The sequence below is a fragment of the Euleptes europaea genome, chromosome 3 (assembly GCF_029931775.1).
Source record: "Euleptes europaea isolate rEulEur1 chromosome 3, rEulEur1.hap1, whole genome shotgun sequence".
Classification (NCBI taxonomy): domain Eukaryota; kingdom Metazoa; phylum Chordata; class Lepidosauria; order Squamata; family Sphaerodactylidae; genus Euleptes; species Euleptes europaea.
In genome coordinates, this window is record NC_079314.1 from 107,122,181 (window position 1) to 107,146,701 (window position 24,521).

The following is a 24,521-nucleotide window of genomic DNA, read 5'->3' on the forward strand; positions in this document are numbered from 1 at the left end:
CCGCCGCGGCCACGCCCCCCCCGGCTTCTCCCTTTCGGACTCCGCCTCTCTCCCCGGCGCGCTCGCCTTTTCTCGACGGTCTTTCTCGCGCCCCTCCCCCCCTCCCATCTGTTTCTCCGGCTGGCCGCGGCGCGCTTACATTGTATGGACAGGGCAGCGGCTGAGGAGACGACGAGGACGGAGGAGGAGGAGGATGGGTCCGAGCGGCCGTCGCCAGCCGCGCCGCCCGCTCCAGCCCTAGAGACCCCCCGAGCCTGAGGAGGCGGCTGAGGAGGCGCCAGCCCGGAGGAGCCCCATGCGGAGGAGCCGGCGCGGGGGGGGCAGCCGCGGCTGCTGAGAGAGAGAGGGGGGGAGGGGGGACGCTCTCGGCCGTAAAGCAGCGGCTCTCGGAGGAGCGCCGGGTCAAGGGGGCGATGTGCCCGGAGGAGGACGGGGGTTGCGGCGGCGACGGAGGGGGGGACGGCGGCGCGGCGGAGGGGGGGACGGCGGCCCCGGCGGCCCTCCTGAGGGAGCTGCGCTCGTGGTGGGAAGTGCCGGCCGTCGCTCACTTCTGCTCGCTCTTCAGGACCGCGTTCCGGCTGCCCGACTTCGAGATCGAGGTGAGCCGGGCTGAGGGGGGGCGGGTGGAGAGAGAGAGAGAGCGGGGGGAGGGGAGGGTCGGTGTCTCTCCCCCCCCCGGGCCCCGCCTCCCAGCTCGCGGCGGGCGCGGGACAATAACCCCCCCCCCCGAGGAGGACCGGCTCGCTTCGCCGCCTCCCTCGCCGGGCAGAAGGGCGCTTTTTGTGTGTGTGTGTGGGGGGGGGGGCGGCTCGGTGCGGGTCCGTCCTCTCTCGGGAGGGAAGGCGGAGTGTGGGGTTTGCTCTGCGCCTCCGCTGCCGGTCCTTCTCCAGAATGGGGGGGGGAGCTGCCCGGGTTGTTTCCGCTCTTCTCCTCCCGGGGACGGGCGCAGAAAAGTCTCTTTTGAAAAGTGCCGTCGACCTGCCCGGTTTGGCAAGAGGCTAAGCTCAGTCGCGTTGTTGTTTTCTTCTTCTTCTTTTTTTTAATGTCCGACCTCTTTCCTCTCTTCCCTCCGCGGCCCCCCCCCGAGTTAAGTTTTCCTTCTTCTCCCAAATGGATCGGTGGGGTTTATTTTGAGGAGGAGGGGGCGGCGGCTGTAAAACTCTGGAGGACGAGACAATAACGTCCAAAAGAGTTACCCGTGTTAGTTCTGCCTTAGTTTGTAGCATCGAAATAAGGAGCCTTGGTTCCTGATTTATTTTGGTGCTGTAAAATTCCTGTTTACTTTTGTATATATTGTCCTTAAAGTGTGTGTGTGTGTGTGTATGGGGATAGATAGGTAGTGTGTGTGTGTGGTGTGTGTGTGTATCGGGGTAGATAGAGGGGACTGGCTTTTGCAAGTTATTTCTGAAATCAGAAGTCGAGGACCGGCTTTAAGGTTGTTACACCGTAAGGCTTTCCTGAGCCGAGCCTCATTTCTTCAGAACAGGAGCAAGCAATCCATGTTGTTGTTGTTTTTTAAAAAAAGAGGTGCTACTTTTGTGTGTAGTTCCACGGGGTGGCCATGGTAGGCCATTTATGCATGGGAGGTTTTTGCCTTGGATTGGTCTGCTCCCTAGCCGAATTCTCAAAACTCAGAAATAAGCACCCATGCAGAGTTCTGAAAATGAATCGGGGGAAAAAATGTGCATCTAGAGAGTGGCAAATCCAAGGTAAAACCTCCCATGCATAAATGGCCTTAGTTTGTAGCATCAAAATTGAAATAAGGAGCCTTGATTCCTGATTTATTTTGGTGCTGTAAAATTCCTGTTTACTTTTGTATATATTGTCCTTAAAGTGTGTGTGTGTGTGTGTGTGGATAGATAGAGGGGACTGGCTTTTGCAAGGCATGGGAAGTGGTGGTGGGGGTTGAGTTTTTTTTTTATTAATCTTGCAAATCTAAGGGATTGGCGGGGTGGGGACTAGTTAGGATCAGTCTTGACTGCTTGCACCAGGTTTGTTAAAGTGTGGACACTTTAAAGATCTAACCCGAGATATGAACCATCCCTTCAGATCCTCCTGAACAGAAATGAGTCCAGGAATTAACGCTCCCCATCCACCAGCAGCTTTGGGGATGCTGAATTTAAAGCCACCCGTTTTGCAGCTCTTCTTCATGTTTTCAGGCCTCCTGGCTAAGTGAAGAGGGGAGTCTTTGGTCTTGTGCAGCAGATCAGGAAAGAGCTCAAGATGCCTACCTTGAACAATCCTTATCTTGCTGTCCTTTCTTCCTCTGAGTTCTGATGGCCCTGGACTCCCTCCGCCTGATGGCTTGCAAGAGCTTGTTGTTTTGCCACCATTATTCTTGAGGAAAAGGATGGATGGGAGGAGGGAAGTTCAGCTGCTGCTTGCCTTAGGTGGAAGTGCCTACACATTGCCCCAGGGCTTTGTGACAATTGAGTTTATGTGTGTGTGCATGCACACACCCTGCCTGAATTCGGCTTCTCCTCCTCCTCCTGATTCAGTTATTCTTAGGAGATCTTTTTTGCCAGACACTACCACCTTTTAAGTACAGCCAAAACAAGTTATGAAAGCTACTTAGTTCCTAGCGCTGAGCTTCAGAAAACCGATTAATCAAACGGCAGCATCTAATTTGCAATGACAAAAAAATATGTTGTTATGGTTGTTACAATAAGAAAGCCATACTTACCTCATATCTTACACTTGTTAGTAGATACCCCCCTAAAATTGTATCGGCGCAGCATTACAGTTTTAGGATTATAGAGATTTTGAAAAATTGTTGCTCATTTGTTTATTCCAGTGTGCATGCTCAGAAACACAATATGATTTACTTTACTGATGGTACACATTGTAAAGTTTCGTGATCCTGAGGATCTTATTTTCTTCCTTTTTGTGGTTTGTTGCAGAGTTTTAAAAATATTGGCAGTAATGGGATCAGATGGAGAAACCTGGGGGGGTGGGGGAAACAGCACCCCAAGCAGCCGTCCCAGAATCTCTGGTTCATGCTCCAAGAGCCTAAGCAGCTTAGACCAATGTGATTAAACCTGAGGTTTGCCATCTGTTTACAGCAGATGTAACAACTGTGGTACCGTTGATGCTCTTTAAAACTTTTAAATGTACATGAGAAGCTGCTCTGGCGAGGTTGCTTTCCTGAGTCTTCAGGGAGCCGCATGAATAGAATGAGAGTTGAGGGAATGTGATGTGTAGCAGCAGAGAGAGTAGTTGGTGTTCAAGTACTCACTGAGATTTAGAACTTGGAAGACAAATGAAAAGGGGATACACAGACATGCGAAGCTCTGTAGGTGCTCATAAGAAACCAGGATGTCTGTGATTAATTGCTCCTTTAACATTGTGAGCTGTCATATATCATCTGGAGTACTGAAGATTTACTATCCATCTCAGTATAATAAAATATGTATGTCTTGGACAGCACTCTGGAATATAAAGAACATGCTTCTGTCCCTGAAGGCTGCTCAAAATGGTGGCAGCTCTTGGAGGAGTTTGGCCTTCTGTGACCTACTGGTAGCATCCTTCACTGAAGACATGAGGAAAGCATAGTGGAAACTAGCTAGACAAAAATGAGTATAGGTTACACTACTCCCTAAAGGAATAATCTATTCAGCTTTTTTCCTTTTAAAATGTCACTTGCCCTCAGGTTCTTCATGGCTTAAATCTTGTTGGGCACTGGGCATTTATAAAGCAAAGCAATGTTATCCTGCAACTTAGTGGTGGAAGCATGCCTGTTTTCATGACTCCCTGCTGAAATGTTGAGAAATTCTCCTGTTTAGTTACAGCAAGCCTTTAAGTGATATGTTGTGTTACTGATAGTTACCAAAACATTTTTATAGGGAGCAGAATAAAGCCTGAGAGCCAGCATAGTGTAGTGCCGTGTTGGCGAACCTATGGCACGGGTGCCACTTCCGGCACGCGTAGCCCTTTCTGCCGGCACGCACGGTTCCTCCAAGCCGCTGGCCTTTCCGGCTCTGCCCCACCCCGGATGGGGGAGGCTGTAGCCCAGGGGTGGGGAATCTCCGACATGATTGGCGGTGGCCCCCGGACTCTCCCACAGAAGCTGCCGCCATTGCCGCCGCTGGAGTGTGCGCGGCCAGCCAGGCGGGTGGGAGAGCGGGGAACAGAAGCCGAGCGCTCACACTTGGCATGGCCGGCGGCTTCTCCGGCGCCCTCTGGGCCTGTGCGGGCGGAGGGGCATGGCTGGTCGGTGGGTGCGAAGGAGGCGCCCTCTGCCCCACCCTGCTCGCCTCTCACAAGCCTGCCGCTGAGCCCCACCGAGTGGCAAATCCAAGGCAAAACCTCCCATGCATAAATGGTCTCTTTCTTTTTATGTCTCCCTCTGTCCTTTTCTTTCTCTCCCTTGCTCCATTTCTTTCTCCCTTTCTCTCTCTTTTTATTTCTTTCTCTCCCTCCCTTCCTTCCCTTTCCCCCTCCCTTCCCTTCCTTCCTTCCTTCCTTCCTTCCTTCCTTCTTTCCCTCCAGCGGCTTCTCCGGCACCCTCTGGGTCTGTGCGGGCGGAGGGGCGTGCAGTCCTATTCCACTTTTGAAGTGCCCACAAGCTATCCTCCAAACACCTTTCCATTTGTCTTGATATGTAGAGAGAAAACACTAAGGAACTAGTTGCCAATCTCCAGGTACTAGCTGGAGATCTGCTATTACAGGTGATCTCCAACCAATAGAGATCAGTTCCCCTGGAAAAAATTGCCACTTTGGCAATTGGACTCTATGGCACTGAAGTCCTTCCCCAAACCCCGCCCTCCTCAGGCACCACCCCAAAAACCTCCCACTCATGGCGAAGAGGAACTTGGTAACCCTAGCCTCTCCCTCTGGGCCCCCTCTGGGGGTGGTATTCAGGTTAAATTGCCGCATTGGCACTCGGCGATAAATAAGTGGGTTATTGGTTGCAGTTTGGGCACTCGGTCTCTAAAAGGTTCGCCATCACTGGTGTAGTGGTTAAGGTGGTGGACCAAGACCTGGGAAGCCCAGGTTCAAATCCCCACTCCTGCTATGGAAATTTGCTGGGTGACTTTGGGCCAGTCACACACTCTCAGTCCTAATGCTGGCAAGTATTTGGATTGGAGACCTCCAGGGAATACCAGGGTCCTGATGTGGAGGCAGACAATTGCAAACCTCCTCTGAACGTCTCTTGCCTTGAAATCCTTATGGGATCACCATAAGTCAGCCTTGAGTAAAATTGAACTGCCACAGCCACCCTTTTTCTCTTCCTTACAGAGAACATTGGTTAATTTTGTAAACGGTGTAATTAATCTCTGGGTTGGATCCTGTTTGATTTCTGTGCAGAAAAGCGTGATTTCCCCCTCCCCTTTCTTGCTGCATCCTGAAATGTCCTCCAGAATGCTGCTCCTGGGGAACGGGGATCCCCAGAAAGAGCAAGGGGAAAATTGGTTTTCCCATCACATACTTGGATCTTTTCCATAGGATCCAACCCTTTATCGTTTGTTGTAGGTGTGGTTGTCTGCGAGCTACAATCTGAAACAGGTATGTGCTTAAATACAGCCAAATGCGAGAGTTTAAGCATGACTGTGACAGCTTGTGACTATGATGTCATGCTGCATGTTCTAGATGCAGGTGCTGGAGACAGAACAAGAAACATCAAGGTTCCATCTCTGTGTCTTTACATGTTAATTCTAGCAAGACTTCCCACAGAACAGATGTTATGAAACTCAGGGTTGGGACTTTCACAGATGGGTTGCAAGGTCAGGAAGGAGGAGGAGAAACAGCTAGGGAAGGAGTTGGTGGGAGATTTGATGGCAAATTTGTATTTGTCTGTGCATAATGTTCAACATGGCCATGCAATGCAGCCTGTTTCTCTGTAATTCTGTTGATTTTTTCATATTTAGTTTTCCTAGGGGAAATATGAGATTCCCACATTTTTTGCAGTGTCATTTTTAATTGCAATTATTACATACATAAATTGTAATTTACTTGTAATTATTGCACTACATAAAACAATACAAAGAATGATTTTATTCCAGAAGGGGGTTCTATAGAGCTATTGTGGTGTAGGGTTAGGGTGTTAAAATATTATCTGGAGGACCCTGGTTCAGATCTCCACTCTTGCCATTGAACCTTGCTGGGTGACCTTGGGTCAGTCTCTTTCAGCCTTTCCTCTCTCACAGTGTTGTGAGGACTTTGTATCCTCATTGGGGAGAAATGTGGGAATATAAATCTTGCTTTTCCCTGAATGCTGCAATAATGATTTTAACAGCTACCAATCCTTTAAAATATCGTGAGATTCCTACATCTTATGCTGGCGTTGGGGGGGAGGGAGTAGTGTAGAGTTATTCTGCAAGTGATTAAAAAAATAAGTTAACTTAAAAGTAGGTCCCAAAAAGAACAGCAAGTTAGAAGTGGGTTGCATTTCAAAAAGTTTGAGAACCACTACCCTGGGACAGTTAAGAATAGCAATGAGATCGCTATGATTTTCAAAGGTAGGCAGGCCCCCTTTCCAAAGATGTTCAGTTCAACAGGATGTGAGGAGAATTAAAATTTCTAGAGCAGGATGTGAATTTCAGGGGAGGGGAGAATCCCTTATGCAGTGCTAAATATTTGAAAGGGGAAAGGGTATCCCAGTAATGGAGTTCCTTAGCAATGGAAGCCCCTCCCCCTTCTATTGATGTAGACTCTTTAAATAAGGTTCTCTCTGACCAGGCATGTGAAGCTGGGGAAAGATCTTGAATTTACAATGATAAAGGGGCAATTGCACTAGCCTTTCACCTTTGGGAAGCCTGAATTAGCATCTGGTTTGCTTCACAGGCCAGTCAGTTTGGAAACCAGTTACTAGAATGTGCTTTCTAAATGGGGATACTTAAATAAGCTGTGAAGCAAACTGGCTCCTTTTTTTAAGGTGGTGAGGAAGGAGAGGGTTTCTGTTTTTATGGCTTTGCATATTACATTTTACCTTGCAGGTGTATTTTCAATATGTGTGTGTGTGTTTTGTGCTGTCAAGTCACAGCTGACTTATGGCAACCCCATAGGGTTTTCAAGGCAAGAGATGTTCAGAGGTGGCTTGTCATTGCTTGCCTCTGCATCAGGATCCTGGTATTCCTTGGAGGATGCCCATCCAAATTCTAAGCAGGGCTGACCCTGCTTAGCTTCTGAGATCGGACGAGATTAGGCTAGCCTGGGGCTGTCCAGGTCAGGGCATGAGAGTTTATAGAGTGGACTAAAATTTGCCAGGAAACATATTGTATTAAGGGCCCTTAAAAAAAGAAGAGAGTCAGCACGCAGTGCTTGTTGGGTATCCTTGAAATTGGGTGGAGACAATTACAAAATCTTCATGGGAGGGCTTCCAAATGTGCATGCATCTCTGGGGAAAATGGAAGAACAGCATGAAGGGGTGAGAAGAGGCTTGAAGGACCGTATAGTACCAGTATTTCCTGCTGCACTGGAGACCTGACAGGAGAACTCAAAGATGGGAGAGCTGCAGATGCCAGGCCTCTTCTGCAGGATGGTGGTGTGGATTTTGTTTCCTCTGTAAATGTTGAGTCCCATAGGGGTTCTTGAACCTCTGAAGAGGGTCTGGCAGAATAATATAAAAGGCCTTGCTGTGGCTCAGTGGTAGAGCATCTACCTGGCATGCCGAAGGTCCCAAGTTCAATCCCCGGCATCTCCAGTTAAAGGGACTAGGCGAGTAGGTGATGTGAAAGACCTCTGCCTGAGACCCTGGGGAGCTGCTGCCGGTCTGAGTAGACAATATTGACTTTGATGGACCAAGGGTCTGCTTCAGTATAAGACAGCTTCATGTGTTCACAAGAAGGTTTGTATTTTGTTCTGCTCCAGCTAAACAGAATCGAAAGGCCAGTAAAGTGAGAAAATTTACTTTTTCAACATCGTTCTTTCGCTACAGGTATTGCAGCTATGGACAACCTGTTCAGTGTTGATTTTTTCCTTTGCACAAACAATATGAACCATAATATGAACATATTTTTTTGCAGACCCTAAGTCCCCCCTTTTTTACTGGCACATGTTATGCTATGAGCAGTCACTTTCGGGCTGTTTGGTAAGTCCTGCATGTGCCTTGGAGGCCTTGGTCCTCTAGTATCCCAAATCAGTGAGGACAATACCAGCTACATGAAATGTGTGTGTATATTGTTTGTGGCCTTGCAAGGTTGGATCTCAGAGTGTCACTGTTTCTGTAGGGCTACAGCTCAGAAATCCCTGACTCAAGCTCCAATCACTCTGTCCCCATGAGTGGAAGGAATTTTGAGCTTGATTGAGAAGTAAGTTCTAGCCAGAGGCTGGATGAGCAGGGGTGGAAAGTGGCCAGGAAAAACTGTTTAGAGTTGTTGATAGGCTAAGACCAACAGCACACAAAATCTGAACTTCCAGGATTCAGTTCAAAATTGGCTGAGGAGGCAGAGCAGCATCTATCTCTGTGGTGAAGTCCTTTGTATTGGAAAATAAGAGTTCAGTTTTATAACAATGTAACTGATGACTGCATTAGGACTGCCTCCTTGGTGCTCAGCCAGTTGATTCTTTGGGTTGACCTGTTAGATTTTTTTTTTTAAAAGAAAATTAACTATTTGCCAATATATGGTTGAAGAAAGGGCAAGCAGGCTTAATTTCAAAATACTATAAAACAGTAAACAACAAAATCAAATAACAATGGAAATTGCAGCAAAAACACACAAAACTAAGCCTACAGCAACAGGAAAAGAAAACAACAACTAAAAGGGCAGGAGCCCTACAACAGCTAGACACTACAATTGATTTTATAGTTAAAAAATCCAAACAGTTTGGCTCTAGCCCCGGGATGGGTGGAGACAGGCAAACCACAAGGAAGGTTCCAGCATGAAATGGACTGACACTGCTGATGAACCTTGGCACTTCCAAAGCTCCTGTGAACTCACAGTCAGAATAGTAAAATAGTCAGAACCCACAACCCATGGTCAAATAGTCAGCACCCACAACTGCTGTATCCACTAAGTTATCTTATGGTGTGGGATTCACTACAAAATTCAGGGACTCCTTCCTCTAAACCTTCAGCTCCCGCTCCCAGACCTGTTAGATTCTGACAGCAAATCAGCATGCAGGTTCTCTGAGGTGATCTTGAAGCTAAATGATTCCAGGCAGGAGTGGCTCTGAGAGCTCCCTCCCTTTTGAAAGAGGGAGGAACCAATGCTGCCACCTTTCCCGCAGGTAGAGAGTTATTGTCCAGATCCTTAGAAAACTGAGATGATGCCATTTTCACATTTATCCAGAGGGGTGTGACAGGCTAACCTACTGTTCTTAAAAAGGATTCCTGCACGCTTTGGAGTACCTTTGTAGTCCCTGGACCCCAGTTGGTGAAACACTGGTATAGACTAGGCTGCATTCAGGCTTCACACGTAAGTGTGGTTAAGGAAGAACATATAGAAATGCAGCTTGCTTGCCAGGCGTGTTTACATGCATCTCACACTTCTCTGCTCCCTTCTACTCTTTTATGCCAGTACTAACTCTGGTTACTCATGATGTGCAAATATGTAAATTAACTGTGGAATTAGGCCTCCCCATCTAATCTGTGCACTTGCATCTGAGTGTCATGGGTAACCAGTGTTAGTGTGTAACTACTATTCTTGGTGCAAAAGGGGAAGGGGGAAAGGACTGAAGTGTGTATTTGAGCCTGGAAACAAACCAGGCATGTCACTTTTTTGTTTAACTGTGATTACAAGTACCATCTGAACATACCCTATAGTTTTGCATTTATTTGGTCTTTCTCAAAATGCTGTGCTTTTCCTTCCTAAAGGGAAACTGGTCACCATTCCCCCATAAAATGATACTACTTTTGGCTACCTTGTTGCATTCTAACCTATTGCAAGAACCCTTTCCTTTTTACAATTCTTCTGCTCTAATGCTTAAGATAAAGATGCTGGGAGATAACTTATAGGACTATCTCATTATGTAGATAATATTAATAATTGAAAACAGCTCTTTTCCTTGAAAGGTCCCCCCTTCAAATATTTGCTTTTTTTATTAAATATCCTTACTGTCTTTAAATATCCTTATTAAATATGGTGATGGCGGTGGTGGTGAAAAGTGCCATCAAGTTGCAACCAACTTATGACAACCCCATAGGGTTTTCAGGGCAAGAGGCATCCAGAGGTAGTGTCTTGCCTCCATTCATGTAGGTCATATGGTAGTGTTACCAGACATTATTGCAACAAGTTGCCATACAGCAGTTTTATTGATTATGTACTCAGATGTATTAATTGCCTCATACTGATAGTGTATAAAACCTGAACAAAGTACTCCTTCAAAGCTGACAGTTTTGCACCAGCATTTTTAGACCTATCCTTTTATTTCTGTTAAACCAAGATGGATGTTTTTAGATTTGAGGTAGTGAGCTTACGTGGCATTTTCTGTATGATATTGCCACATTCATATGAGTTGTCTTTAGAAATTTAAAAGTGTTCATTTACTACAGCATGTTAATGTTCAGAAAATGCAAATTGAAGTAAAAATTGTGAATGTCCAATGTGCTGGCTTCCAGTTTGCTTCTGGGCTCAATTTAAGGTGCTGGTATTGACCTTTAAAGCCTTGTAAGCCTGGAACCAACTTACCTTAAGGCAGCCTTTTCCCATATGAATCGATGTGTTTATTCTGGTCTCCTCAGAGGCTCTGCTTTGGTTGCCCCCACCATCTGAGGCTAGATGGGCGGGCACAAAAACTTTGGAAGTCCCTTCACAGGGGAGATTCGTCAATCTACCACTATTGTTGTCTTTAACCATCAGGCAAAAACTTTTTTGTTCTGGCATAATCCCAATAGCAGTTATTGGCCCTTCTTCCAGTGTTATTTCCTTATGTGTTTTCAATTGAATTTTATAATTTTGGCTGTATTTTTAATTGTTTAAATGCTTCGGTGTTTTATATTGGCTGCCTTGTGGACCTTGGTTGGGTGGAAAGGCGGCATAAAAATGTTTTAAATAAAAACATCCAGTCACTCGCTTCTTTGATAGTAGATTGTTGTTGGCTTTATGTGAAGGACACTATATTTAAAGATAATTAAGATGGTAGTAGAATTTGTGTAGATCTGAAAATACTGGTTTCGATTTGTTTTCTAGGTTCATGGCCTACTTTTAATATTACACCTTCTGACAACCCTTACCAGGTCTTCAAGGATTTAGTATCCTTGTGTTTCCTTGAATGATCTGTTCCGGCTGTCTTTGACACCACCACCTGTTTCTGACTTAATTGTGATGTCTGTGTGTTCCTTAGGAGGTTTCTTCCCTGGTGTCATTGCCATGTGTGTTCCCTGGGATCCCTTGTAGGCTAACTAGTTGAGCAACTTTGAACACTGACAATGCCGTGTAGAAATTAACTATTATCGTGAAGGACAGGGGTGGGGGGAAGCAGAGAGGAAGAAGGGGGGACTTGTTTGTTTGTTCCCCATCTTTTACAATCCTTCCTGTACTTTGATGCTTCGAGATGATGCACAGCTTCTTTCAAAGTCCATGCTTGGTGTTGGTAATGTGTGCAAGGGAAGTTGAATTGCTGGATGTACCGGGGGGGGGGGGGGAGTACATTCTAACTGAATTGCAATGAGGATAAGAGATATAACAGAGAAATAAGCCAGTCCTTCCTCTTATTCAACAGCAGGAGATTCTTGAGATTCCTGTACCCTACATATGGAGCCTACATAAACCAGGGAATGGCTCATGAGTTAACAGATCTCTTATGTTAGATGTTGTATAGGCAGTATAGACAACATGGTATCAGGGTTCTCCAGGTGTACAGAAAAATATGACTCAAATAAACCAAAAGAAAAAAGGAAGACTATACTCCAGGAGGTTCTAAAGTTAAAGGGAGGAGGGGAGTTAGCCTGCTGAATCCTGGTGGGGGAAAACCTGGGGGGAAGGTAAGGAAAATTTTCAAATTATCTGCCCATCCTCAGTTTTATGAAGAGCATTCTGTTGAGTCGTAACTGACTCATGGGGACCCCTGCCACGGGGCATTCCAGGCAAGAGATGAGCAGAGGTGGTTTTGTTTCTTTTTCTTATACCAGCTATGGAAAACTGCTGCATGCAAGTGGGATTTGATTTAAAAATCTTCCTTCTGAATGTTTGTCTGAAAATGAAAAATAATTGTTTTACGTTTGGAAGTGATAACCATGCACTGCACTGAATAAATTGATTTATTTTCATTTTTTAGTCTTTTGGATGCTCAGCCAGCCAGGCATTTATGTGGTGGTGTGTATTTTGCAGCCTGCATATGTGCAGTTGGAGTGACCACTGGCGATAAAGTACAGATGAGGACTTTATTGTAGCCTGACCTTTTATAGCTCTATTCACAAAGGATACTTGAAAAAGACTTTGGTTTTCAACTTTGCAACCTGAGCTCCTTTCATTTTCATTGCCAGTCTAAATCCATGTGCTCGCTAGACTGGAAGAAGGTGATGCTTCCAGATGTGGGCTGCCATCAGCAGCTGTATGTCTTAGAATCTGGGAAGCAGATGTTTTGTGTTTGTTTTTTTTCTTGGACCATTGCGTAATGAGAGGCAGGAGAAGGGGGAATGGATTTACGAAGCTGGTTGGCTCAGATAAAGCAGTGCATCCATCAGGCCAGGCTCTGGGTATTGTTATGGGAAGGGAGTGTTGAACAGCCATGAGCCCCCATGCTGGCTTCAGCAGAGGCAGCTGCCTGACAAGACTCAGGGTCCTTCTTTTCAAGACTTCACAGCTGTGGGTTTGGAGAGGAGGAGGTGATTCTGCAGTGACCAGGTCAAAAGTTCAGTGGGACATATTCATGAAGAATATTAGATGTTTACAAAAGAAGATGATATCGAATAGTATGTCCCCCAGGCAGTTCAGCAGTTGTGTACATCAAAATACCAGGATATTTAAAATAGATTAACACCCTGTTAATCTATCTGAGAAACACAGGGCGTATGTTCTTAAGTCCTGATCTCCATTGATAACCATCTCTGCTTTGGTACTAATATCTAGTTCTAAAGGAATATTTTGTCTTCCCAACTACTTTAACTTCTTATATGCATATCTTTATTTTTTGGCCCTTTTACAGATGACTATTATGCTTGAAATGTGCCATATTTTTACTTTACAACCTGCTAAATTGTTGTTCTTCTCTTTCCACAGCCTGCATAAGTTAAGGCCTCAATCATTACAATGATTCTTATTTCAGTATAAGCAGAATACGCTAGTGATTCCATAAATATTATTTATTGTTATATAACTGATTTGTTGTGATATTGCAATATTAGTGAACTAAACCCCACCACAAGCATGGTGTTATCCTTCACTGACAGAGATATAAACACATGAGTACAGAAAAAAAATACAGTGGTACTAAAAAGCCATGAAACGAAAGTAAGTCTATGACATTATACAAAGCCCAGATGTATTCAAGATAAGAACAGAATGAATATCCGTCACGGTGCTAATACTATTAAATAAACATTTAATTCCAAATAAGCAAAAATGGAATGAATATAAAAAGTGCCACAAGCAGACAAGACACATCTTTCTACAAACCCGAGAAATGCCCCTTGGCTTGCAGAAAAATCTGAAATCTAAAAAAAAAAAAAAAAAAAACCATTGGGGCTAAACACCCCCCCATAGCTTTCAGAAATGAGTGCCCTCAGTGACTTTTGCTAGGCAGCCATAACAGTATTGCCAGCCATCAAGCCTTGGTTTCTGTCAGTAAAAGGCGGAGAGGCAGGCAGGGTCCTTTCCAGGGCTGTTCTGGCCTTTGAGGGAGGACTCTTGCTGCCATGTGACTTGCATGACTCACCCAAGCCTGGCTGCTCACTATAGTTCAACAGTAGCCTCTGCATGTTAACAAATGTGGTGTAGTGGTTAGATTTTCAGACTAGGATTTGGGAGACCCAGCTTCAAATCTTTATTCTGCCATGGAAGTTCACTGGGTGAATCATACACTCTCAGCCTAGCCAACCTCACAGGGTTGTTGTGAGGACAAAATGGAGAAGATGAGAATAATGTCAGCCGCCTTGGTCTCCCATTGTGGTGAAAGGCCAGGTAGAAATGAAGTAAATAATAAATTAGCTGAAGATGGGGGCAGATAAAAGGAAGGTTGATGGGTGGGAAGGAGAGAAGGTAACAAGGAAAGGTGAGTATATGGTTGCTGCCAGGAGGAGGGAAAGAAGAAATTGTGTGGGGAAGATATATGGGGTAAATGAGTCCTTTCTATTGAGCAACTGGGGGGGTTACCGCACTTGTATTCCCAGCGATGTATTAAGAGTTTGAAAATGTTATAAAAATACTGTTCACACTTTCTATGGGGGTTACTGCACTTTGTATTCCCAGCGATGTATTAAGAGTTTGAAAATGCTATAGAAAACATCGCTTTAAAAGGGTTTTTAGATACCACATCTTATAAATGGTTGGAAGACGTCTTCACAGCTAAAGGGGCCAAAGTGCGAACAGTATTTTTTATAACATTTTCAAACTCTTAATACATCGCTGGGAATACAAAGTGCGGTTAACCCCCATTGTCTGGCTTGGCAGCCAGTGGTGCACAGAATTTTCATAAGGAGAGGCTACCAGGGGAAGAGCAGGAGGGAAAGCTGAAAATGGGGGTATATAAAGGTAGGTTGGCTAGTGCAGTGGTCGGCAAACCGCGGCTCGCGAGCCGCATGCGGCTTTTTGGCCCCTTGAGTGCGGCTCTGTAATTAGATCCTCAGACCATGAACGGCTGGAAAGACCCTTCGCTAACATAGGCTGCATTTTACCGAAGGAGACGACCGTCCCTCTAAGCGCGCGCGCAATTTAGCAAACGGCTCCTTTCCTCTTACAGCCCCGCCTGGTTCTTTGTAGTTCATTAGAAAAGCAGAGGAGCAAAGTTCTCTTTCATTCTCATAAGAGACGGATTACTTCAGCAGTAAAAAAAAAAAAGGCTGGTTCTATGATTGGAAAGTGAAAGGGGGTCTGGAATCCTCGCTCCAGGTTTGTGCTCCCCTCTGGTGTTGCCACCAGTTGGTTTGGCCCAGCAGGCCCTCCTCCCACTGGCTGGCAAGGCGGGATGGGACGCCTGGAGTTTACGCAAGGGGCGGGGGGAGTCTGATGGAAGAGGAAGGAGCCGGCCTGGGCGCAGCGCTGTGATTCCGCGGTCGGCACAGAAGCCAAGGAGGGGCACGCAGGTAACCCTGCCGGAGGACCCTCCAGACTAGACTTCGGAGGGCTTTGTGGGTGCTTCAGAGGGAGGGTTGCACAGGGGCTGCCCCCCACATGCTCAGAGCCCGCTAGAAATCCCCCCTGGTCAATACCTGCAGGCAAGGAGAGGGACCCAAACTCCGGCAAACGCCAGAGTGTGCAACCGCCAATATACTGAGCCTGAATTTTTATCAGGTCGCTAAGTAGTCTACTCCCTCTCTCATAATGCTAGAATGCGGGGTCATCTGCTGAAGCTGGAGGGTGAGAGATTCAAAACAGATAAAAAGGAAGTATTTTTTTCACACAACGCATAGTTGATGAGAACCTGGAATCGTGCCTAAAATTAAAAACAACAACATACAAACCTGACTTACCAAAACTTTCCAAGAAGATGCAAGGCCATTGTTCGCATTAAGTGTTTGTCAGTCATTGTCATGATTTAATTTTATGGATACCTTACTTACAATTTAATTTTTATCAATAAATAAGATCATTATTAAGTATGATATCAAGTTTTATTCAGTTTACCTATAGTTTAATTAAGACTTAAAACTTTAATTAAAGTTTATTAAGTTAATAAACAGTGTACCTACCTATATAGTTTAAGTTTAAGAAATTTGGCTCTCAAAAGAAATCTCAATCGTTGTACTGTTGATATTTGGCTCTGTTGACTAATGAGTTTGCCGACCACTGGGCTAGTGGGTAGGAAGGTGAGAAGCAGTAAAAGGGGAGTGGCTATAGGGGCTTTCAGAGATATGAAAGAGGAAAAATTTATATACCCCCTCAGGTCTTTGTGGGTCCTCTGCTTGTGTGTATGTATATACATATATCTACACACACACATTGCTGACCTAGACCCTAGACTGCAGATCAAAAAATCAACACAATAGGGCCATTTTATGGTTTGGGGAGACATTGTGCCAAACCTGTGGGAACCTGCAAATTTGCAGAAATATTGGAAGCATTTTAAAAATAAGTTAAAAAAACAACCATAAGTGTTCATGTGCATTTGTCACAATATAGAACAGAGTTCCGTGGTGGCCAAGATCCCGGGTGCCATTTTGTGTTGTCTGGTGAACTTGGTGCCTTGAATCTAAAGGAAAAGCACAGCGTATAAATATTTTAAATAAAGTTGGGGTGCTCTTGGACTTGCTGCCATTCTTAGATGGGTCATGTGGTGGCCAAGGCCATAGGTGCTTTTAACCAGCATCTGTTGGGTTACCAGCTGTTCTTCTTTCTGGGTAGGGGTGATCTGGTCATTCTGACTCATGCCTTAGTGATGCTCTACATGGTTGCCTGATTTTTGTTGGTCCAACTTTACAAGTACCAGTTGTAACATTTAAAGGCTTAAAACAGGCTGGGACTGTAGTATTTCAAGGATCCTATCTACCTATATAGGCCTGTCCTGGCAATGAGATCATTGGAGGACTTTCTTTGCGTGTTCTTGCTGTTTGAATACAGTTGATGACCACAAGGTGGAGTGCCTTTCCTGTAGTAATTCCACAGTTTTGGAGCATCCTTCTGGGCAGAGTTCACATTTCCCCATTGTTGCTAGTATGTTTAAGGTTGTTGCATAATAGGGCCTTTGTGGGTTATACTGTCCTGTAATTGTTGAGCTTTTTGTTTTAATGATGTGGGTTTCAGTTGATGCTAGTTTTATTTGATGTGGGTTTTAATTTATGGTTTAAACATTTTTAGCTGTGGATTTTATAATTTATGAAAAGAATTAGCAGCTATGGGCTGACCCTTTACTCACCATGGCTACCACATCTCTCCTGCATCTTTCCCACCCCCTTTAAAGCAATCTACACTTATGGCCATCACTATGTCTGCTGGCAGTGAATTCCACAATTTAATTACTTGTTGAGTGAATAGTGTTTCCTTTTGTCTGTCCTGAACCTATCACCCATCAACTTGATTGCCCATCAACTTGATTGCTGCTCTGTTAGGGGAAAGGGAGAAAAAGCTCTCTGGTGGTTTCCATGTGGGGACAGGCTTGTGTGGTTTCTCAGTTGCTGGTGCAGCTGTCAGTACAGCGCAGCAACAACAGGCTTCCACATGAACTGTACACAGTATTCCAAATAAGGCCACACCATAAGTCTATTTTTATTTATTTACTTTTTTAATAGTCTGCCTTTCTCACTGGGACTCCAGGTACAGTGCACAGAGTAAGTCAGTACGCTCAATAGAATGGGACACTCAATAAATATTGCTCTGTACAAGGGCAGTACAGTATTGACTGTTTTCCCCCCTCATTGTTCTAATAATTCCCAGCAATGAGTTTGCCTTTTTCACTGCTGTCACACACTGAGTGGACATTTTCATTGCACTTTCTACTACAGCACCAAGATCTCTTTCAGCTTCAGCCAGTTCAGACCCCATCAGCATATATTTAAGGTTAGGGTTTTTTGTCTCAATGTGCATCATCTTACATTTACTAATATTGAATTTAGTTTGCCATATTGTTCCTAGCTCACCCAGTTTAGAGAGATCCTCCTGTATTTCTTCACAGTCTGCCTTGGTTTTCATTATCTTGTATAACTGGCTACTGCATTGCTCATTTCCCAGTTCTAAATCATTTATGAACAAATTAAATAGCACTGGTCCCAGTACTGATCCTTGTACGACCCCACTGTTCACTTCCCTCCATTAAGAGAATTGTCTATCTATTCCTACTCTCTGCTCACTACCATTTAACAACTTTGAATCCTAAGAGAACCTGTTCTCTTATCTAGTGACTACTAAGCTTACTCAGGAGTCTTTGGTGAGGTGCCCTGTCAAAAGCCTTTTGGAAGTCCCAAGTATAATGTCCACCGGATCACCCTCATCCACATGCTTGTTAACTTTCTCAAAGAACTCCAAAAGGCTGGTGAGGCAGGACTTCCCTTTGCAGAAGCCATGCTCATTTTCCCTCATCAGGCTTTGTTCAATTTTGTGCTTAGTGTCCCGAGACGGACCCTAGCCCGGTCCATCCGGGACTCCCAAAGCTGGCCAGAGGGACCCCCGCCCCTCCCGCCTCAGACCCCCGAGGGGTTGTGGCTGCCAGGCAACACAGCCCTGACATGCCCAGCTTACCAGGGGGGCTTCTTGTTTCCTCAGGGCGCCGGACGAGACCAGGACCCGGGGCTGAAGCCGCGCAGCCCGGGCGACCAGCAGGAGCCGGTGAAGACCGAACGGCAGGAGCGCCCTGGGAGGCGCACCAAGCCGGCGAAGAGGATCTCCGGCAGGGCCGCACAGAATTGGCCGGGCGCGTCGGAGCGACGCTAGCCGGTGTTCCCCGCCCTGTCAAACAGCTGGGAGGCGGGTGGGCCCGCCCAGGGCACGGCGCGCATGCATGGGGTCTGGGAGCTCACCCGGCCACGTTGGATATGGGGGAGGAGCCAGCCCAGCCCTAATAAGGGCTCGGGGCAGGGTCACCAGGGAGGAAGGTTGGGAGCCGTGCCCATAAAGGGCAGTAGAGTGGAGGCCGAGGAGGAGCGCGGTCAGGAGTCTCCTTTGCCGACGACAGTCAGAGTACGAGACCCTGGCTTCCACGGAGGAGGAGTAGAGTGACTCGGACTCCCCCTCCGCCTGGTCTGAGGCCGAGGAAGCTCTTACGGTGCAGCCCCAAACACCCCCAGGGAATACACAGAGGGCACCTCCGGGGACCCCTCCCCTCACACTTAGTAATTCTATCTTTAACAGTTTCTACTAACTTACTGGAACAGGTGTTAGTTTAACAGGCCTGTAATTCCTGGATCCCTTCTGGACCCCATTTTCTAAATCATTATGACATTCGCTACTTTCCAGTTGTCTGACATGGAGCCCAATATAGTGACACATTACATATATTAGTTAGTAGATCAACAGTTTCACATATGAGTTCCTTTAGAACCCCTGGGTGTATGTCCACTAGGCCTGTAGACATAATAGTTTTCAAAATATTGTCGAAGGCTTTCACGGTCAGAGTTCATTGGTTCTCGTAGGTTATCCGGGCTGTGTAACCGTGGTCTTGGTATTTTCTTTCCTAGGAAAGAAAATACCAAGACCACAGTTACACAGCCCGGATAACCTACGAGAACCAATAATAGTTTTCAGTTTGCCTTGTTATCCTAGAACTTCATCTTTTGTTACCTCAGTTTGACTCAGTTCTTTAGAAACATGGGTTAGTAATTCCTAGGTACCAACCTAGGTTCTTATTTGATTTGGTGGGTATTGTAGTTTTAACAATGTCTGATGTAAATCCTTCAAGTGGAAGCCCCTCAACTGAAGGATAGGAACAAATGCAGATTCATTATATGCCCCTTGTATAGTCTCACTATGTCCAGGAGATGAATCTTCTACATGGAGAGGTTCAGGCTTGGAATGATAGTGGGGTGGACGAAGTTAAAATCCTGGTAGACTTTCTCAAGAGTCTCCTTTTCATGGTTTCCAAGTGATGGTATCGTTAATATAGGTTAAAAAGATGTCTTTATGGACAAGAGCTGAAGAAGTGTTGCTCTAAGTCAGCAATGAATATGTTGGCATAGTGTGGAGGTAGGCCCATTACAGTGCCATTTACTTGAAGATTCAAGCTTTCCCCAAATCAGAAATAAATATAGATGGGAACAAAGTGACAAAGCTTGGTGGCTAAATGTATTATGGTGTATTTATGGATCATATCTTTGATAGTTTGCAGTAAATCTTTGTGGGAAATGTTTTTGTATATAGCTTCTACATCCATGACTGCCATATGTATGTTCTGTAAGATTGACTGTGGAGATATTTCTGTGCAGATCTTTAGGTAGTTTCTCTGTCAGTTTACATATTGCTTTATGGTATTCCTCAGGGGGCTCTTTGTAGTCTTAGAACTGGGAAAGGTCTCAGGATTTTACTTAACCAGTTCTTGGAATGTTCCTGTTCTCTTCTAACTTTCCTTCAACTTTCTACTTTTGTGATACGTGCTTTCAGACTTGAATGTTTGGTGCCTGGTTTGTTTTAGGGGAAAATGGTTTGAGTTTCCTCTCATTACAATAGGAAAGTCTTGTTTTGACCTGATGCTCTGTGCTCCTTTGGTCTATGTTGTATTTGAATTTTGTTTGAGTACCAAAGACATGCATTGTTCAAAGTTTTGATATGGAATGATGGATTCCACCAATTAAAATGTTTTGAGCCTAAGAAAGACTACCTTTGGCATGGCAGTACTGTTTAGGAGGGATCATCACGGCTCAGTGGTGTTCAGTATGCAGAAGGCCCCAGGGTCAATCCCTGGGATTTCCCGTTAAAAGGATCAGGTAGTTGGTGATGTGAAAGACCTCTGCCTAAAACCCTGGAGAGCTGGCCTTGCTGGATCAAAGGTCTGATAAGGCAGCCTCAGGTTCACATACTGTCCAGCCAGGCACAAGGGATGAAGAAAGCAGCAGGGAGCAATGTAGAGCTGAACTGGAGAGATAGAGCATTTATATGCTGCTTTTCCAGAGGAACTGCTTGAGGCAGCTCATACCAATAACACATCAAATAAAAACAATCACATTAGGACAAACAATGGGGGACCTGCAAGAAACTTGCAAAGCAACTCTCCCCTTCCCCCCTGTGCTTCTTCCCCCTACTTCTTTCTGTCTCTCACTCTTTCTCCTGCCATCCCTTTTCTTACTCTCAATAAAACATTCAATATTATAATATTATATATTTTAGCTGCTCTGAGCCTGGCCTCGGCCAGGAAAGGGCAGCCTATAAATCATATCATCATCATCATCATCATCACTAACCGGCTAGTTTTTATAGTGTATCCCAACCTCCTCTACCTGGACAGTCAGTCAAGGGCTGATTCTGATGAAAAGATAAACCATAGCCTGTATTACAGTGCTTTAAAGGAAAAAGACTTTAAAATCAGGTGATTCTTCTAAGTAATTGTACTGGGTTTTGCATTTAAATCGATGGTTCCTTTTGTCTCTTTACTAAGACGTCAGCTAAGGCTGAATCTCTCAGCCCTGATTGCTCAAAATTCTCTTTAAGGAAACCTTTTCCCTTGGTGGTAGAAAGTGCCATCTCAACATATGGCAACCCTGTAGGGTTTTCAAGGCAAGAAACCTTCTGAGGTGGTTTGCCATTGTCTGCCTCTGTAAAGCAATGCTGGACTTCCTTGCTGGTCTCCTATCCAAGTACTAAATAGAGCTGACCCTTCTTAGTTTCCAAGGTCTGAGAACATTAGGCTAGCCTGGGCCATCCAGGTCAGGGCTCTTTTGCTTTAATACAGAGTAATCATAGCCACTGGCCATTTAGTGGGGGAAGAGCTCTCAAATCAGAGGTTATAATTTCCAGGTAGGCTTCAGCCCTGACACCTCTTAAGCCAACTAGGTGACTACTAACAATCTGCCTTTAAAGTATTTAATTTTGGCTGGGGTGCAGTTCAGATATCATAAACTGAAGCATGTGAGGGGCACAAACCTAAATAAGTGTCCGGCACGTCTTCCAACCTCCTACCCCATGGAATGTGTCAAAACTGAAGTCTTCACCTATCTCCAGATTATTGTGATGTTATTCACAAGTTGATATTTTTATTTCCTAGTAACCAAGGTTCTGAATCATAGTTTTAATTCTAGATAATAACCCATAAAAAGTCTATTAATAAAACTGACAACTAATCAGAGTATCAGAAACTTTTTTGCTATTAGTATTAGATATTCAATTATGGCTGCTGGAGCCACATCATAATTCGGAACATATCCTCTGCACCTTTAGTACAAGGACCTAGATGTACCCCATTATTGTGAACTGTGAGTATTCTTTTAATTATGAGCCTAGTATAGCAGCAGTTAATTGTAATGACTTAGGGAGTGGAGTGGGTAGACTTGATTTTCCCCTCCTCCAGAAATCAAACAGAAATAACTAGTGACAAAACTTGAAAGTTTGTCTCCTCAATGAACAAATGGTGGCCCAGCAAAATATAACTGCTTGAATTACTAGGTCTTGTTAGACCTGAAAAAGCCAGTATCGTTGCATTTGAATGTTACGATTTGAGTATTGGTGTGAGATGCTTTTTTGAAAGGTGAATGTTAATTTCTGTGACAAAATGTGATTGCCAGAATGAAAATCTAAATATAAAATCCATGTGTCCTCCAACAACTTTTAGCAAACTGAAATTGAAAAGCTAAAGTAGTCATTTATAATTCCTCACAAAAAGGGTATTCTTTTCAACAGAATTGCATGTTTGCCAAAACGTGGCTTGGTATAGCTTCATCAGTGTAGGGAGCTGCTGCAGCAAGATGCCAGACAAGGCCTAATTCAGTATAAAAATGATGTCTTGGGTTACAGCAGTCCAACTTTGTGTGCCGAGCAAGCCTAATCCTTAGGCTTTCTCGTCTTCTCCACATGGCATTGTGTATCTGTGCCACTCCACGCCTGGCATCTGTTCAGTGCCTGTGTGATGGATATTGAGGAGGGGGAAATTTACCCTTCATGGTGTCAACAGATGCTTTCATAGGCCTTTTCAAGGAAAATACCCTTGAGAAAATAGCGAATAATGTCTGCCAAAGAGCGAGAAACAACTGTATTAAAAGTGTGCAGATTTAAAGTTTTGTTATAAAGGCATATTTGAAACCTAAAAATTTTAAATTTCCCCAGTACCTTCCAACTGCACTTGCATCTGCTTAGCATGTGAGAACAATGCCGCCTAGCTTTTCCCCTTACAGTAGAGAATCTAGTTAAACACACAAGCTCTTTACTGCAGAGTATCCTTTTCAGTAGACTTGTTCCTTTTAATGGGTGCCCATTCCTAGGGTCTCCATTGTTTCAACAACAATAGCACTAGAGGCAGCTGATTTGGTTGACAGAAAATGTGTTAATTTAACAGATCCATTCACTGTAGCAAGTCTCCTCTATTGTGGAAGGTTCCCTTTTGGTTCCTCGGGAAAGCTAAATTAGCAGATTATGCTAGATAGGGTATCTCTGTAATTAGAAGTTTTCAGGAGTTCCATTATTTGAAAAGCAAGAACACTTGCTAAACAAATTTATGGTGACTAGTGTGTCCTGTTCATTGTTGAATATTCCCGTAATACAGACATTTCTCTCAAGTCATATTTTTCTTTTCAAAGATTGAGTTTAGGTAACGAGATGTGTAGAAAATTTACTATGGAACATCTCCTGTGGCTTTAACTAAAGCCTCAAGCTGATTTCTGCATCTTATTTTAGGGGATCTTATTTTTCTGATTACCAAAAATGATCTAAACCATGGATGACACTCACATATATAGTAGCTGCATAATCCAAAGGGAGGAAAAGCTACATTTTCCTATAATTGCAATACAGTTTGTGAATATGTAGCTGAAGTCTGTGGATGCCCTGTTTGCTGAAGGGATTACAGACATAGAGCTCAGAGTGCTGTACTAGTTATTCAATAGCACAGTGAAGTGGATAAAATTGTGAGAGTGTGTGGCTTGTCTAGAGGCATCCAGTGAGCTCTGTAGTTGAGTGAGGATTTGAATTTGTGTTTTTCATCCAACTCAGAATTTTATAACCTTGCTATACCACACTGATTTTGGATGACTTTATGCTAACTAGTAGGTGGTAGTTAGTTTGAAAGGTGTTTCACAGTGAAAGGTGTTGGCCCAGTCACACAAATCATGGCAGCCCCAGTTATTTATACAAAATGTTTTCAGGCGTAGTTCATTGAATTCAGGAACAAAAAATACATTTTAATGCCTTTCTAAACCGCAGGTAGGAAATCATAGAATTAGGTAAGTTGTTTCTGCCACTTTTTTTCCTGATTATGCGCAAACTAGAAAGAATCGTAGTTGAATTTCATTTCTGAAAATGAAGTAGAATTGTCATCCATCAAGGGAAATATGATGACATATGTAAGGTGATTTGATTATATACACCCTCGAATATTGAGTTTCTATCTTGATGTGTCTGTGGCTTCTTGAAAGCAATGGAACCCATATTTTAAGAGTTAGTTCAGTGCTATACAAAAGGTTCTGTGTATGACTTACATAGGGACCAGATACGTAAGGCTGGTACTTCCTCCCTTTAATTTCAGTGAATAGTTGTAAGACGACTAATTTCAATTCCTGCCACATCTCCAATGTACAAGTGCAATAAGCAGACACAGAGGAAGGCATGTGTCTTCTAAGAATCCATGTGTGTGCAACATCAGCAAACCAGGGAAAGATCCTTTTGTTAAATGAATTGTGTTCCTCTATCCTTCTCTAAAGAATGTTTTGGGGTATAAGCCTGCATGGTAGGATTCAAAATGGTGTTAGGACAGTGGGGGGTGGATGAGGGGTGACAATTATTTAGTGTCTTAACTGATAAAAGAAGAGATTCCTAACTTGTACCTCCTGCATATAATTTCCTCCAACCTCTATAATATCCTTTATCAGATAGATGTGCCTCTACTGTATAGCACTTGGGATGTGTGCAAAAGGTTTG

The 24,521-nt window shown here is 44.4% G+C and overlaps 1 protein-coding gene across 1 annotated transcript in view; it reads left to right on the forward strand.

The window, feature by feature from the left end:
* The first annotated feature begins 413 nt into the window (after window positions 1-413).
* Window positions 414-24,521, forward strand: part of LOC130475167 (chromatin remodeling regulator CECR2) — a 124,560-nt gene continuing 100,452 nt past the window's right edge. Inside the window, exon 1 of the mRNA XM_056846904.1 lies at window positions 414-599. Within this exon, the coding sequence (XP_056702882.1) occupies window positions 414-599 (186 nt within the window). The remainder of the gene's footprint in view (window positions 600-24,521) is intronic.